Here is a 14234-nt window from a genome sequence, read left to right as displayed (position 1 = left end):
ATTAAATTCTGTGGAGGCCCAGAGAAAAATGTGTCTTTCAAATTCTGGGCCCCCCAACAGGGAGGAAACTCCCTTTATTTATACTTTTTCCAGTCCTTTGTCTCCCAAATTTGGAATGAGACTTCTGGGCCTTCTGAGAAAGAAGGCCTGCGTGCTGGGAAGGGGCCATGAGACCATATCTCAAGGCCTGGCCTGGTGTCAGCACTGACAACTCTGTCTGGGGCATAGTTTATGGCTTCTCTGGAATGGGAGTAGTCTTGTTTTCCTTATTATTTAAGCAAGCAAGCATTTACAGAAGCCAGAATAGCAGGGTTAAAATTTCAGCAGTTTTTATATAAGATGGATGCTTCAACTTGAGAGCACATACAAGTTTTGTCGCCATGTGAGATTGAAAGAGCAGGTGCCATACCATCTCAGAGGGCATGGTCCCATGTGGAGCGGAGTGAAACTGGCTGAGGGACAGTGAAGCTGTGGCCTTAGCCCTGGCCCCAGAGTGGTGCATCCTAGTGGCCAAAGGAAACAAGGGGAACCGGGAGGGCTTAATGTGGGCCACGGCTGGAGGTAATATTTTCTTAATCTTTGACTATAAGCCACATGACAATCAAAGCAAATGAAAATTTAGCTAAAGCCTATACCTATATCTCTAGACTTGATACCTAAACCTGCTTAGTTCAGTGTCGGTTTCAGTAACAATGCAAGCAAGAAGACAGCAATATCTTTTTTTAAAATATTTTTTTTTATTGATTTCAGAGAGGAAAGGAGAGGGAGAGATAGAAACAGCAATGATGAGAGAGAATCATCAATCAGTTGCCTCCTACACACCCCCTACTGGGGATCAAGCCCACAACCAGGCATGTGCCCCCACCCAGAATCAAACTGTGACCTCCTGGTTCATGGGTTGACACTCAACCACTGAGCCACACTGACCAGGTTACTGCAATATCTTTTAAAGAACTGCAATTAAAAACCAAAACTGTCGACCTAGAATTTGATTCCCCAGGAAAATATCTTTCAAAACCAATGGTAGTGCCCAGCCAGTACTGCTCAGTGGTTGAGTATTGACCTATGCACCAAGAGGTCACATGTTCAATTCCCAATCAGGGCACATGCCCAGGTTTCAGGATTGATCTCTCACAAGGGGTGTATAGGAGGCAGCCGATTGATGTTGATGTTTCTCTCTCATCAATGTTTCTCTCTCTCTCTCTCCCTTGCCTTTCCCCTCTTTCTAAAAATCAATAAAAACATAAAAAACTAAAGGCAATTAAAAGGAATATCATTTAGCCATAAAAAGGAATGAATTCCTGATATATGCAACAAAGTAGATGAATTGGGAGAGTTCCAAGTGAGATGAAATAAAAATAAGCCTCTTCATCAAGAATCCACCAGACAGGTCAAAACAAACCACCACAATTACTTGAGAACTAGAGGCCCAGTGCATGAAATTTGTGCATGGGAGGGAGGGTTCCCCCCAGCCCAGCCCGCACCCTCTTCAATCTGGGACACCTCGGGATCAGGCCTAAATCAGCAATCGGACATCCCTCTCACAATCTGGGACCGCTGTCTCCTAACTGCTCACCTGCCTTGCCTGCCTGGTTGCCCCTAACTGCCCCCCACCACCACCACTGCTGGCCTGGTCACCCTTCACTGCTCCCCCCCCCCCCCCGCCCGCCGGCCTGGTTGCCCCACACAGCCTGCTGTTCAGTCATTTGGTTGTCCCTCACTAACCCCCCCTGCAGGCCTGGTCGCCCCACGCAGCCAGCTGTTCGGTCGTTACTCTGAGGGCATCTTGACCAATTTGCATATTACCCTTTTATTAGTATAGATAAGGTCCATCTGCTCCCTCTGGTGCCAGGAATGTAGGCTGTAGTCTACCAAGGCTACCACTGACCTGAAGAGCAGAGCATGGGGCCAGGGTAAGCTAAAAATGTACACAGCTGTCTTATCGAGACTCAGCTGGGTGGGGGTTTTTTTCTTTCTTTTTTTTGAGAGGGGGGGGTCTCGAATAAACATTCACTTGGCTGCTGTAAACTTTTGATTACTTTCTAGCATTCAGATAAGGTTGATTCTGATGGTTTTTGCCAGTTTACTCCCTGCTTTTGTGGAGGAACACTTATTGATTTCCCTATCCTGCCACTTTTGCTGATCTCACTCCCCCATGTCCTTTTCTGCCTTGTGATTTTGCCTCTGCCCCATCAAGAGATGGAGTCTGGTTCCTCTCCCTTTTAGTCTGGACTGGCTTTAGTGACTCAGATATAATCAATAGAAAGGAATGGAAGTTACATTGCATCACTAAGAAAGCCAAGTCAAAAGACTTCTTAGAACACTTTCACACAACCACCAAGCTGTGAGGAAGGCCCCAGTCCAGGCACCAGACACATGAGTGAAGAAGTTTCCAGATGAGCTCACAGCCAGCCATGTCAGCAGTCACCAACCGCACAAATTCTCCCAACCAAGGCACCAACATTCCCACAGAAGCACAGGCATCACAAAATGGTTGTGGCGCCATCTCACTCAAGGTAAAGTTTATGTACTGAGTAAAGTTCCACACAACCTAATCCTATCACCTCTCTGATCTCAGTTCTGTGCACGCTCTCCCTTCCTAATTCTGTTCCAGCCACATGGGCCTCCTCACTGATAATCCAACAAGTAGCATACTGCCCGCCCCTACCTCAGAGCCTGTGCATTGCTGTTCCTTTCATGAGGAATAGTCTTCCTCCAGATATCCCTCCTCCCCTGTCAGGTTCTTTGCTCACATGTCCTAGTGATGCCTCTCTGATCACCTGCACTAATTTCCTGGGGTTGCTGTAACATATTACTGCAAACTTAGTGACTTAAAACAACACAAACCATCTCATAGTTCTGGGAGTCAGAAACTGAACGTGGGTCTTAATAGAGCTAAAATCAGGGTGTCACAAAGCTATGTTCCTTCTGGAGGCTCTAGAGGAGAACATAGTCACAGTTTCTGGAGATTAGGACATGGACATTTTGGGGCCATTTTTCTTGTCCATCACACTACCCTGCTAAAAATTGTAATTTCCCCCATCCCAGCATTTCCAATTTATTTACTCCATTTAATTTTCTCTCTTTTTTTACCTGTTTAATTTTTTCCATAATTCTTATTACCTTCTAAAATAATATATAGCCCTAACAGGTTTGGCTCAGTGGATAGAGTGTCAGCCTTTGTACTGAAGGTTCCCAGGTTCGATTCCAGTCAAGGGCATATACCTTGGTTGTGGGCACATCTCCAGTGGGAGGTGTGTAGGAGGCAGCTGATCAATGTTTCTCTCTCATTGATGTTTCTAACTCTCTATTCCTCTCCCTTCCTCTCTATAAAAAAATCAATAAAATATATTTTAAAAATAAAATAATATATAACTCATTTATTTATGACATTGTTTATTATCTGCTTTGTGCTGTTAGAATGTAAGCTCCTGCTATAACCTGGCACCTAGAAGAGTGCCAGACACATAACAGGAACTCAAATGACCTGTGAATGAATAAACGGGTCACTCTCCAGAAGCCTAGACCTTAATCCACTCCCACCTGCAATGTATGGGGGCGGGGGAGGCTATTCCCTATGCCCAGACCAGGTGTTTATATAGTTCATTCATGTGTTTTTATCACATACTATGTACTTACTGGTCTGTCCTGTTGGTCAATGCCACTGCTACTCCAGCCAACACTTGGTATATCCAGCTTTCTAATTTTTATCTGATCAATAGATGTTAAACAATACTTAATTGTTATTTTGGTTTGCATCTTTCAGATTATTATTATTTTGAGTATTTCCTAATGTGCCAATAAGCAGTTTGGGCTTCCTGCCCTATCAAAGGTCTGTTCCTGTCCCTTGTGTCTTTTTCTACTAGGGTTGTGGTCTTGTGATGTTGATTTGTAGGAATTCCTTGTAGTTGTTGAATTTCAATCACTCATCCATTTTAGATGTTGCAAATATCTTCTTTCTATCCATTAATTATTAACTTCAGCCTGGCCAGTGTGACTCATGGTTGAACATCAATCCATGAACCAAGATGTCACTGGTTCGATTCCTGGTTAAGGCACACGCCTGGGTTGCAGGCTCGATCCGCATTAGGGGTGTGCAGGAGGCAGCCAATCAATGTTTCTGTCTCATCGATGTTTCTGTTTCTCTACCCCTCTTCCTTCCTCTCTCTCTCTAAAATAAATAAAAACATATTTTTAAAATATATATATATTAACTTCAGCTAAAGATGTCTTTCTTTGAAGAGAAATTCTTAAATTTTGACATGATTAAATTCATCCAATTTTTTCATTGTAGGATTCATACTTCTGATGTTTTGTTTTAGAAGTCCTCCCTTACCCCCAAGTCACTGCTGCTGTTATCACTGGCTGTATAACAAATTATACTAAATGTAGTTGTGAAAATAGCAACCATTTATTACACTTATCTCTCATGGTTCTTACAGGTGACTGGGCTGAGCTGATCAGTTCTCACTTGGGGTCTTTCAGACCATTGCAGCCAGATGGAGTCTAGGGCTGGAATCATCTCACTCACTCACTCATGTGTGGAAGTTGATGCTGGCTGTCAGCCAGAACCCAAAGCCTCTCCATGTACCTTGGGCTTCCTGCAGTATGGGGGGTGGACTCCAAGAGCACTAGTACGCATCCCTACCAAATTCATATGTTGAAGCCCTAACCCTCAATGTGATGGTGTTTGAAGATGGGCTTTAAGAGGTCATTAGGGTTAGATGAGGTCGTGAGGACAGGACCCTCATCAGATGAATTTATGTCTCATAAGAATACCAGAGAGCTTAATCTCTGACATGGGAGGACACAGTGAGAAGGCAGCTGTCTCCAAGCTGGGAATAGTCCCCACCAGAACCCAACTATGCTGGCATCCTGATCTCAGACTTTCCAATGTCTAAAACTGAGAAAAAATTGATTTGTTGTTTAAACCAGTCTGTGGTATTTTGTTATAGCAGCTTAAGACAGTCATTCAGCGTCACTTCCATCACATTTTATTTGTTAGAAGCAAGTCACTGAGGCTGGTCTATATTCTAGACAAGGGGAATGGAAAACTACCTTTGATGAAAAGTATACCAAAAAAATTGGGGGACATGTTACAGTGTTATTCTCCGGTTTCTTTTAATAACTCCAGTTTACTTTTTACATGTAGGTGTTTATTTAATTTGGAGTCCACCCTTGTATATGGTGTGAGATAAGGATCCATTTTTTTTTCTTCTTCATATAGTAAGCCAGTTTTCCCAAAGCCACAAGAACAATTAATCCTTTCCCCCATGGAATGGCAGTGCCATCTCTATCATTTTGTTATGTCCCTATACATGCCTGGGTCTGCCTGTATGTTGTTTCTTTGGTGTATTCATCTGTTATTGCACCAATACCACACTATTTTTATTATTATGGCTTTGCAGTCTGTCTTCATATTGGTAGAGCAAGCATTCCTCTCTTTCCACTTTAATGTTGACTTAGCTATTTGTACAGCTTTATTCCTCCAAAAAAAATTTTGAAATAGGTTTATCAAGTAGCTTAAAAAACCTTTTGCTTGAAATTGTTTTGAATTTGTTGGCTAATTTGGGAAGAACTGGCATGTGGCTAATATTAAGCTAACCTATTCAAGGTCATGAATAGTGTCATTTTTTTCAGATTATTTTCTATATCCTTTAGCCAGCATTTAAAATTTTTTCCATGTGTCTCCATCTTTAAGTTGTTTGATAAACCATAGTTTTTATTGCTATAAAAACTGTACAGCCCAACCGGTGTAGCTCAGTGGTTGAGTGTCGACCTATGAACCAGGAGGTCATGGTTCAATTCCTGGTCAGGGCACATGCCTGGGTTGTGGGCTTGGTCCCCAGTGTGGGGTGTGCAGGAGGCAGTCAATCAATTATTCTATCTCATCATTGATGTTCCTACCTCTCTCTCTCTCCCTTCCTCTCTGAAATCAATAAAAAAAATTAATTCTTCTTTAAAAAAACTGTACAGGTTTTTAAAATTATATTTCAATTGGTTACTACAGTGTTGGTGAATAATAATGATTATTGTAGGCTGATCTTGTATCAACCAGGATAATCCCTTTGCTAAGAACCTTCCTGCCCTTTTTATGAGGGCAAGAAGTATTTCCAAGACATTTTAGCCAGTTGTGACTACCAATCATATCATGGGTGCAAGCCCATTTCTAATCAGCAAAGCCACTAGTGTTGATCAGAGATAAAGATAGGTCAGTATTTTTTAGTAGGTTCCTCAGGGCCTTCTCTTTTAATGCATTATCTGCTGACCACCCCTGGAGTAACTGACCTTTGGGGTTTAGTTGTAAAACAACTCAAACAGGCAGGAGGGGGCACCAAGGCCTCACTTTCACACAAAGAGGGTTACTGCACGGTGGCCACCAGGGGGCACTGTCATTGGATAAGCACTACTGCCTGCCAGGTGCTGTTGCAGACATCAGGAATAGAGCCATGCTCAAGAGGGCAAGCCAGGAGCTAATATTCTAAAGGTGGGGGAGTCTAGACAGACGATAAAATGATAGATAATTTCAGGGAGGGTCTCATAAATTCTATGGAGAAAACAAACCAGGGTAACAGGATAATGACTGAGCATGACTCCTTATGGAAGGGGCATAAAGACACCTCTCTGACTACATCTAAATGAGAAGGAACTCTGGAAGCAGAGCGCTGTGTGCAGAGGAAAGGTGTCTGTGGATCCTGGAGTGGAAGAGCCTGATGGATGGAGTGGCCAGTGCAGGCAAGGGACAGAGTGGACAGGGAGGAAGGCAGAATGGTGATGGGGCAGAGCACGGAGGGGAGGACTTTGCCTTCTGCTCTGGGGCCAAGAGAAGCCTGGGGAGGATTGTGATAGGAAAGATCTCCAAGATAGGCTGTTACAGGGACAAGCAAGGTTAGGACAGTGTTCACAATGTCTGTCTGTGTATAGAGGGGAAGGAATATAAGTTCACATTGGTTTGTATTTGCATGAGGATATACTGGGACAATAGCAAGAAAATTATTAAAACAGTGACCTTTGGAGGAAAGAGAAGAGGGAAAAGGATGGATGGAGACTAATGTAAGAGTGAGAAAAAGCGTCTTCTGGCTGCTGAGTGGGAAGCAGAACACAGGCCTTCACAGACAGAGCCCGGTGAAGGAGACAAGGGGGGCAGGCCAGGTTTTTCCATGTCCCAGGGGTGTGGGTTGGTGTTCCCAAGGGACAGCTTGCTGGCCAGGTATGATGGCTGTAGAAGCAAATGGTCCAGCTCTCTCTCCCTACAATCAGGTTGATAACAATATTTATTATGTGTCCATGGTACCCTGGGAGGTAGATACTATTATAATCATCTTAATTCTACAGATGTGGAAACTGAGGCACAGAAAGGTTAAGTGACTTGCTCAATATCACACAGCCAGGAAGTAGGACAAATGGCATTTGAATCTGGACTCTTACCCACCTTCAGTATGCTGCTTCCCAACCCTTTTGTTGTAGCCTTATTTTCAGTCAAGTTGTATTGCCCTTAGATAGGATTTCTCAGATAGGCTGTGAGAAGTTACTAGCACCTTAGTATGAATCAGTCAACCTCTTGCTGCCACTGAAGAATAGCAATCATTGCTATAGTTCACAGGAGTGCTGTAGTGTGGGCATGAAGTAGCTGGGCTCTGGCGTTACAACGCCTGAAACTGAAGCCCAGCTGTGCGACTTTGGGCAAGTGACATCACTAATCTGAGCCTCCGTGTCCGTGAAGTCCCCATTTTCCTGATGAGGAAACCGAGAGGCACACCCAGGACTTTAGAACCTGGGTCTGAGTATATGCCGCCTCCACAAAGATGAGGAACCAAAAACAGGTTCTGTGAAAGGGAAGTTCAGAGCTTCGTAGGCCTCAGTGGGTGTCCTGGGAGAGAGGCCCAGGTGCTCAGATGCCAGGAGGTGGATATCTCGTCCCCACACATTCATTCTGCACACATTTTGTGTGGAGGAAGGGGGCACTGTAAGCCTGAGGCCTATCTGTGCAGGGACAGCAAGGCCACCCGAAGGACTGGACAAGCCAGGCCCCCCCAGCATGCTCTTCTTCAGGGGCACCTTCTCTTCCTGCCAGATGGGAGCTCAGGCACCTGGGATGGGTGCCTGATCCTGGCCAGGCTGCTGGGTGGCCCAGAGTGGGAACTGCGGCTGGGGCCCCAACTTCAGTCAGCAAAGGCAAGATGGGAGACGTGCTTTGTCCTTGGGGGAAAACACCCTAGCTCTGGTCCTGCGGGTCCTTGGTGCAACCCCAGCTGCACTCCATCTCCTGACTGTACCCAGCTGGGATCACTAGTACAACTAGACCTGCTGTTAAAATACTGAAATAGCCCTAGCCGGTTTGGCTCAGTGGATAGAGCATCGGCCCATATACTGAAGGGTCCTAGGTCAAGTGCATATATCTGGGTTGCAGGCTTAATCTCCAGCCCTAGTCAGGGCATATGCTGGAGGCAAGCAATCAATGGATCTCTCCCCCTCCCTTCCACTCTCTCTTAAATATCAATGGAAAAATGTCCTCCCATGAGGATTAACAAAAAATAATTTTAAAAGTACTGAAATACCTTCCAGTTTTTGGTCAATAGCTACTACCCACTTCTGATGCCCAGGCCCCTGCCCTAGGACCCTTCAGACCTTCCCATGCCCCAGCCCAGGGGCTCTCCTGATGGACCCCTGGGAGACGTGCCTATCCTGATTGGTGGAGGGGCCTGACAATATTTATCTTCCCTGGCTCAGCATCAGTGTCAATTCCCCCCCACACACACAAGTTCAGAGTCCTCAGATATGGATATCCATTTCACATAAATGCCTATGCATCCTCCAAAGCCCCACCTGATGTGACCTTCTTCAGGAAGCCCCCCAAAATTTTTACCACCCAACGAGTGACAGGCTTCCAAGGATCTTGGACCAGACACCACTTTGTTCTAATCTTCTGCAGCAGTGTGTGAGCACACTGACGCCAGGGACCATATTCTACTCCTCTTTGTGGTCTCAATTCCAATGGCCATGCCAAGTACACAGTAAGTGCTCAATAAAATTCTTGGCATGGCTGACTGTTCATGATGTGTTGTGGTGATAGCAGGGATATCCTGTGCATCTCCTGTACAGGCCATCATTCCCATAGGAGCTGGGTGCCATCTGTACACTACAGCCCTGCCAGCTGGGACGGGCCAAGGCTGGGGGGAGGGGAGAACAGGATGTGAGTCCCAGGGGTGGAAGGTCAGCAGAGCCTGTTCTCACGCTCTCTGGCCACCGAGGAGTGATTCTCCATCTGCGTAGGCCAGCTGTGGGTGCTGGGTCACAAGCAGACCAGCAGGAGAGAGGAAGATTTTAGGAGTGCAGCTAGGGAAGCCTGGAGTGATCAGGGAGAGGAAAAACAGGCACTCAGTGTTACTGTTCTAGAACCATTAAATACTACTTATAAACAAGTCAGGAGGGCACTAGGAAGGGGGGGGGGGGAATGCCGGGGGACGGAGGGGCCACTGAGGCCAGAGAGTGTCAGGGCGGCAAGGTCCGGGCCGGGTCTTGGAGGGGGCTCAGGCTTCTGTCACCAGAGGGGCTGGGCTGGCGGAGGCCTGGCTGCTTGTGGAGGCCTCGCAACTTCACCAGCAGCTCCTGGACGAAGTCCTGAGGACAGGGTGGAGGGTGCTGAGAACAGGGGGAGGGGAGGGGTGGGGCCCAGCCCAGCCCAGCCCAGCCCAGACCCTCTAACCTGAGCCCTTCCTTCTACTTCCAGGTCAGTGAAGGCCGGTAGAGGTTAGGGAAGAGGAGAGGCCATGAAGAGGAAGAAGATTGGGGTGGTGGTGGGTGGAGACAGAGATGGGAGAGGGCGAAAGGGAGAAAAAGATACAAGGAATGAGAGAGAGAGGGACACACAAAGAAAGACAGGGAGATATAGAGACAGAGAGATAGAGAGACTGGGAGAGAGAGAGACAAAGACCAGGGCACAGAAACACAGAGATACAGAGAGATGCAGAGAGAGAGTCAGAGAGAAAGACAAAGGGACAGAGAAAGAAACAGAGCCACAGAGACATTCAAGATGTTTCCCAGGCCAAGAGATCACCAGGAGAGTCCCCGGGGACAGAGCCTTCGGGGCAGACAGACACAACCTCCCGCGGCCGGCAGCCCGGAGCTAGTCAGAGAAACATGAATATTTTTCCCTTTTAAAGCAGAGAAGGAAGTGGGAGGGGTTGGGCTGCTCAACTTCAGGGCCTAGAAAGATGGGGGGTGGGGGAAGAGCTGTGGAAGGGAGCCCCAGGGTATAACAGAGAGAGGGAGGGAGGGAGGCAGCACAGGCAGACACAGCATAGCAGAGGTAGAAACAGGAGACAGATGGGGGAACGTCTCAGAGGGGAGGAGATAATGGAGGCCCAGTGGCAGATGGGTAGAGAGGAGAAGATAAAAGACACCACTAGAGAGAGAAAAGGGTTCCCCAGAGTTCCCACTGCTGGTCCTGGATGGCAGCTTTTCCCTGCTCCCCAGACACCCCCCTTCCCCATGAGGATGCAGGGGCCAGAACAGGGCCTGTAAGGGGGAACGAAAAACTTACCTCTGTGGGGTTCGTGCACGATTTCAGGAGCCCCTAAACCCCCACCCACGCAAAAAAAAAAAAAAAAGAAAAAAGAAAAAAAAAGTAAATAGTAAATGACTAACAACACCCCTGCCCCTCCAGTTCCTTCCCTTACTAACAAAGCCCCAAGTAACAAGACAATGAAGTCAGACTCCAAGGTGGACTTCCCACCTGTCTTTAAGGGAGGAACACAGTCTGAGGGCAGGTTGAGTCAAGAATCCCTAGGTCGAGGCAAGAAGGTCACACAGCATTTCCTGCCTCTAGGAGAAAACAGGCCATAAGAGCCAAACTGCCCTCTTACTGTGACTCCCAGCTCCACTCCTCCTGAGCTGTGGGACCGTGGGCAAGTGATTACATTTCCTGGGGTTCACGTTCACCATCTGGAAAATGGAGAATAGTGCCTACTTCATAGGGTTTTGTGATGATTAAATAAGATACTAAGTGGAAAGCGATTGAAATAATTCCCAGTGCATAGTAAGGACTCAATAAACATGGTAACCATTGCTATGAATCTTAGGGAGGAGCATGGTGGAGGACTTGGGGGCAGCTTTCCTCTCCACCTACCTGGATTTTCTGGCTTCTGTCCTCTTCAGCCTCTAATTCCAACAACTCGTCAATGTTGACTTCATCGGGCATGTCTGCCTCCTAAGGCAGGGAGAAGAGAAAGCTGGTCAGGCGCCCTTTTCCCTCCCTCCCCTGCCTTTGTCCAGGGGCTCTGTAGGAGCCCAGGCCCCAGGGCCCAGCTGGCGGGTTCTGGAGCAATGGTGTGGCAGTCAGGGACAGCACCGCCAAGGCGGGACATCTGGGTGTTGGGGGTGGGAGTGACAGATGAGTTGACAGAGGCCCAGGGCCTGTACCAGCTCAAATGCCTGGGCCCTGGGCTCCAGGGACCTCAGGGCTGTCATGGGTCTCTCTGCTTGGCCCCAGTTCCCACAGCGGGGAAACAGGCCTGGTGGAGTTTTGGAATGTCAGATTCTGGGACTCAGGAGAGGGGCTGGCTCTGCCCTTTCAAGGAAAAGTCTGAGAGTTCGGTGTGGGGGAGGAGAGCTAGGGGAGCTGCCAGCCAGAGCCTGCTGGGGTTGGCCCCTTGCCCCAGGGGCAGGAAGGAACACAGGGGGCCAAGTGCAACCCCCTATGCCCAAGGAGATGGCCACCAAGTCCCCCCCCCCCCCCCCCCGCCCCAAGTAGGTGGGATGAGCCATGAGCCTAACTTTAAGTGACTAAGAGGGGGACTCTTAATGGCCTCTTGGGCCAGAGGGCCAAACTCAGGCTGGCTCAGTATCCCTGCAGGGGACAGAATCCAGCTGTCTAAGCAAGCGATCTGAGTCTACAGATTTTTTCTTTCCTCACCCAAAGTTCTGCTGACTTTAGTGCAGCCTTCATGACTGGGTGTTCAGCAAAGGCATGGAGTGTCTATAAGTGTGTTATACGCCTGTGGGTGCCTCTGTACAAGGGGCCGGGGCCAGCATGACGGTGCAGAGGTATGTGGCATCATGTGTGTGGCCTGCACAGGCGCCTGTGGTCTTGTGGGTGTAAAGTATGGGGCTCTGGCTTACTGTGTTTGTCTCATCGTCATGTATTACAGGCAGCCATAGTGCCCACTGCCTGAGGTGACCTCATAGGATACCACCTACCACTAGCAACTGGACTTGACTGTCATCTGTACAAGCCCATGAGCGTCTGAGAGCAGAAGGACCTCATGTCACTGTGAGGGGCCATGGCTTCTACCACCTTCACACTGTGTGGGGGATTTCTGCCTCCTGCGTGTCTATGTACTCCTGTGACCATCAGGAACCCAGGACTGTGTCCCCAGCATGTGTGTTATACAAAGTATGACTTCCATCAGAGGCTCCCGTGAATACAAGACTATAGTTCATGCTCTGTGTGCCAGGGGCAGCTATAGTTTCTGCCATTGTATATCCACATGTACCTACATCTTCTGCACCTTACTCTGTTCTCTATTTGGGTGTAACTGTTATTTCTGTCATTTTTTGGTTTTGTTTTTTCAATCCTCACCCGAGGACATGCTTAGAGAGAGTGAGAGCGAGAGCAAGAGAGACAGACATTGATGTGAGAGAAAAACCTCAATCAGCTGCCTTCCGTAGGGCCCTCACCAGGGATTGAACTCTCAACCCAGGTACGTGCCCTGACCAACAATCAAACTGGCAACCTCTCAGTGCACTGGATGATGCTCCAACCAACTGAGCCACTCCGGCCAGGCTAGTTTCTGTCGTTTTATGCCTTGAGTGCCTGCAGCATATGTCCTGTAGTTATTGTTTTTGCCTTTAGGGAGTAACGGTATGATTTAGTTGTAGTGGATGTAGCTTGTACTATGAGTCACTACAGCTTGTGCTGGTGTGTATCTATGAAGAGCTGTAACTGGAGTCCTTTTATGTGAGTGTAGTTGTGTTGTGTGTCTGCATATGCTGTGGCCTGTGCCACTATGCCTGTGGATGCCCATGGCTGTAGCATATGTTGATCTACAAGTGATCACAGCTTGTGTCCTTGAGGGTCTGTGTATGGCTGTTGCTTTGCTCACTGTGCCTGTGAGTGGCTATAGCTTTCACTGTGAACGTCTGTGAATATTGTTGCTTCCTTTGCTATGTATCTCTGCGTGGTTCTAACTCCCCTGTCACCATGTCTATGTTTGGCTTTAAGACATCCCCTCCCCCCACCCTTTCTCCAGATATGGCTGCTCTGACTCCCCAACTTTGCCTCTTCAACCCCCAGATGGTAAACCCCTGGCCCTCCCCAGATGTTTGGGCACATCTCAGGTGATTCAAGTGTGTGTCTCTGTGTCCACAAGCAGAGTGCCATCGACGGTGGATGGCCGGGCCGATAAGTGCAATGAGTGCCTGACCCCTTGGCGTGCGTGTACAGCAGCCAGCACAAGCAACCGAAGACCCCAAGGACCTATACCCGGTACCTCCCCAACGTCTCCACGCCCCTCCCCGCCTCACCCGGCCGCGGTATAGCTCCTCCAAGCGCCCGTCTATCCACTTCTCCACGTCCAGCCGCCGCTGCAGCTCCCGCCGGTCGTACTTGACTGTGACACGCGCGTGTCGTTTCTGCAGTCCCCCGGGACTGCCCCCCGGCCCGCGGGCCCGCGACGGAGCCTGCAGCTTGCTCAGCACCCTCTTGCCCAGCCGCTGAGCTGCCATCGCGTCCTGGCTCCAGACCACGCGCCGCGCAGTGAGCCTTCGCTTAGCGCCCGGGGGGCCTCTTACGGGGCGGGACGGGGAGGGGAGGGGCGGGGCCGGCCGGGGGGCGGGGGCTCGGTCTCGCCCGGGGCCGACCCCGCCCCAGCCTCTCCGGGCCTCAGTTTTCCCTCTGGCAGCGGAAGGACAGGGCGCTGCTCTGGTGTAAAGCCGGTAGCCGACCGGGTCTCAGGTATGCGTGGGGTCTGGGAGCCTCTGGCCAGCCTGGGCGTCTGAGGCTCCAGGCCACTGGATCCGGGGTCGGGGTACCAAGACAGGCTCAGGGGAACCGGCCTGTTTGCGCCTTCTGGCGGTTGCAAGGAACGGTGCAGGAGGCCCCGTGCCATCTTTCTTTGCTCGGGAACGTCAAGCCATAGTACTCGTTGTACATCATTTGTTCATTGCTTCATTTATTCACTCATCCATGCATTCATTCGTCCATTTATTTGCTCACTCCACAAATATTGAGTGTC

General features: G+C 48.7%; 1 protein-coding gene across 1 annotated transcript; it reads right to left on the bottom strand.

Moving 5' to 3' along the window:
* Nucleotides 1–9393: 9393 nt before the first annotated feature.
* On the bottom strand, nt 9394–13783 carry PPP1R14A (protein phosphatase 1 regulatory inhibitor subunit 14A). Its single transcript, XM_036346908.1, has 4 exons — nt 13525–13783; nt 11129–11209; nt 10544–10576; nt 9394–9621 (listed from the first exon to the last, which is right to left on the bottom strand). The coding sequence occupies exons 1-4, from the start codon at nt 13723–13725 to the stop codon at nt 9493–9495; spliced, it is 444 nt and encodes a 147-aa protein (XP_036202801.1). The 5' UTR covers nt 13726–13783; the 3' UTR covers nt 9394–9492.
* Between the last annotated feature and the right edge of the window lie 451 nt (nt 13784–14234).

Source organism: Myotis myotis, unplaced genomic scaffold (assembly GCF_014108235.1).
Source record: "Myotis myotis isolate mMyoMyo1 unplaced genomic scaffold, mMyoMyo1.p scaffold_m19_p_19, whole genome shotgun sequence".
In the NCBI taxonomy this organism is placed as follows: domain Eukaryota; kingdom Metazoa; phylum Chordata; class Mammalia; order Chiroptera; family Vespertilionidae; genus Myotis; species Myotis myotis.
Note: the sequence above shows the minus strand (reverse complement) of the source record. Positions and strands in the feature narration are given on the sequence as shown.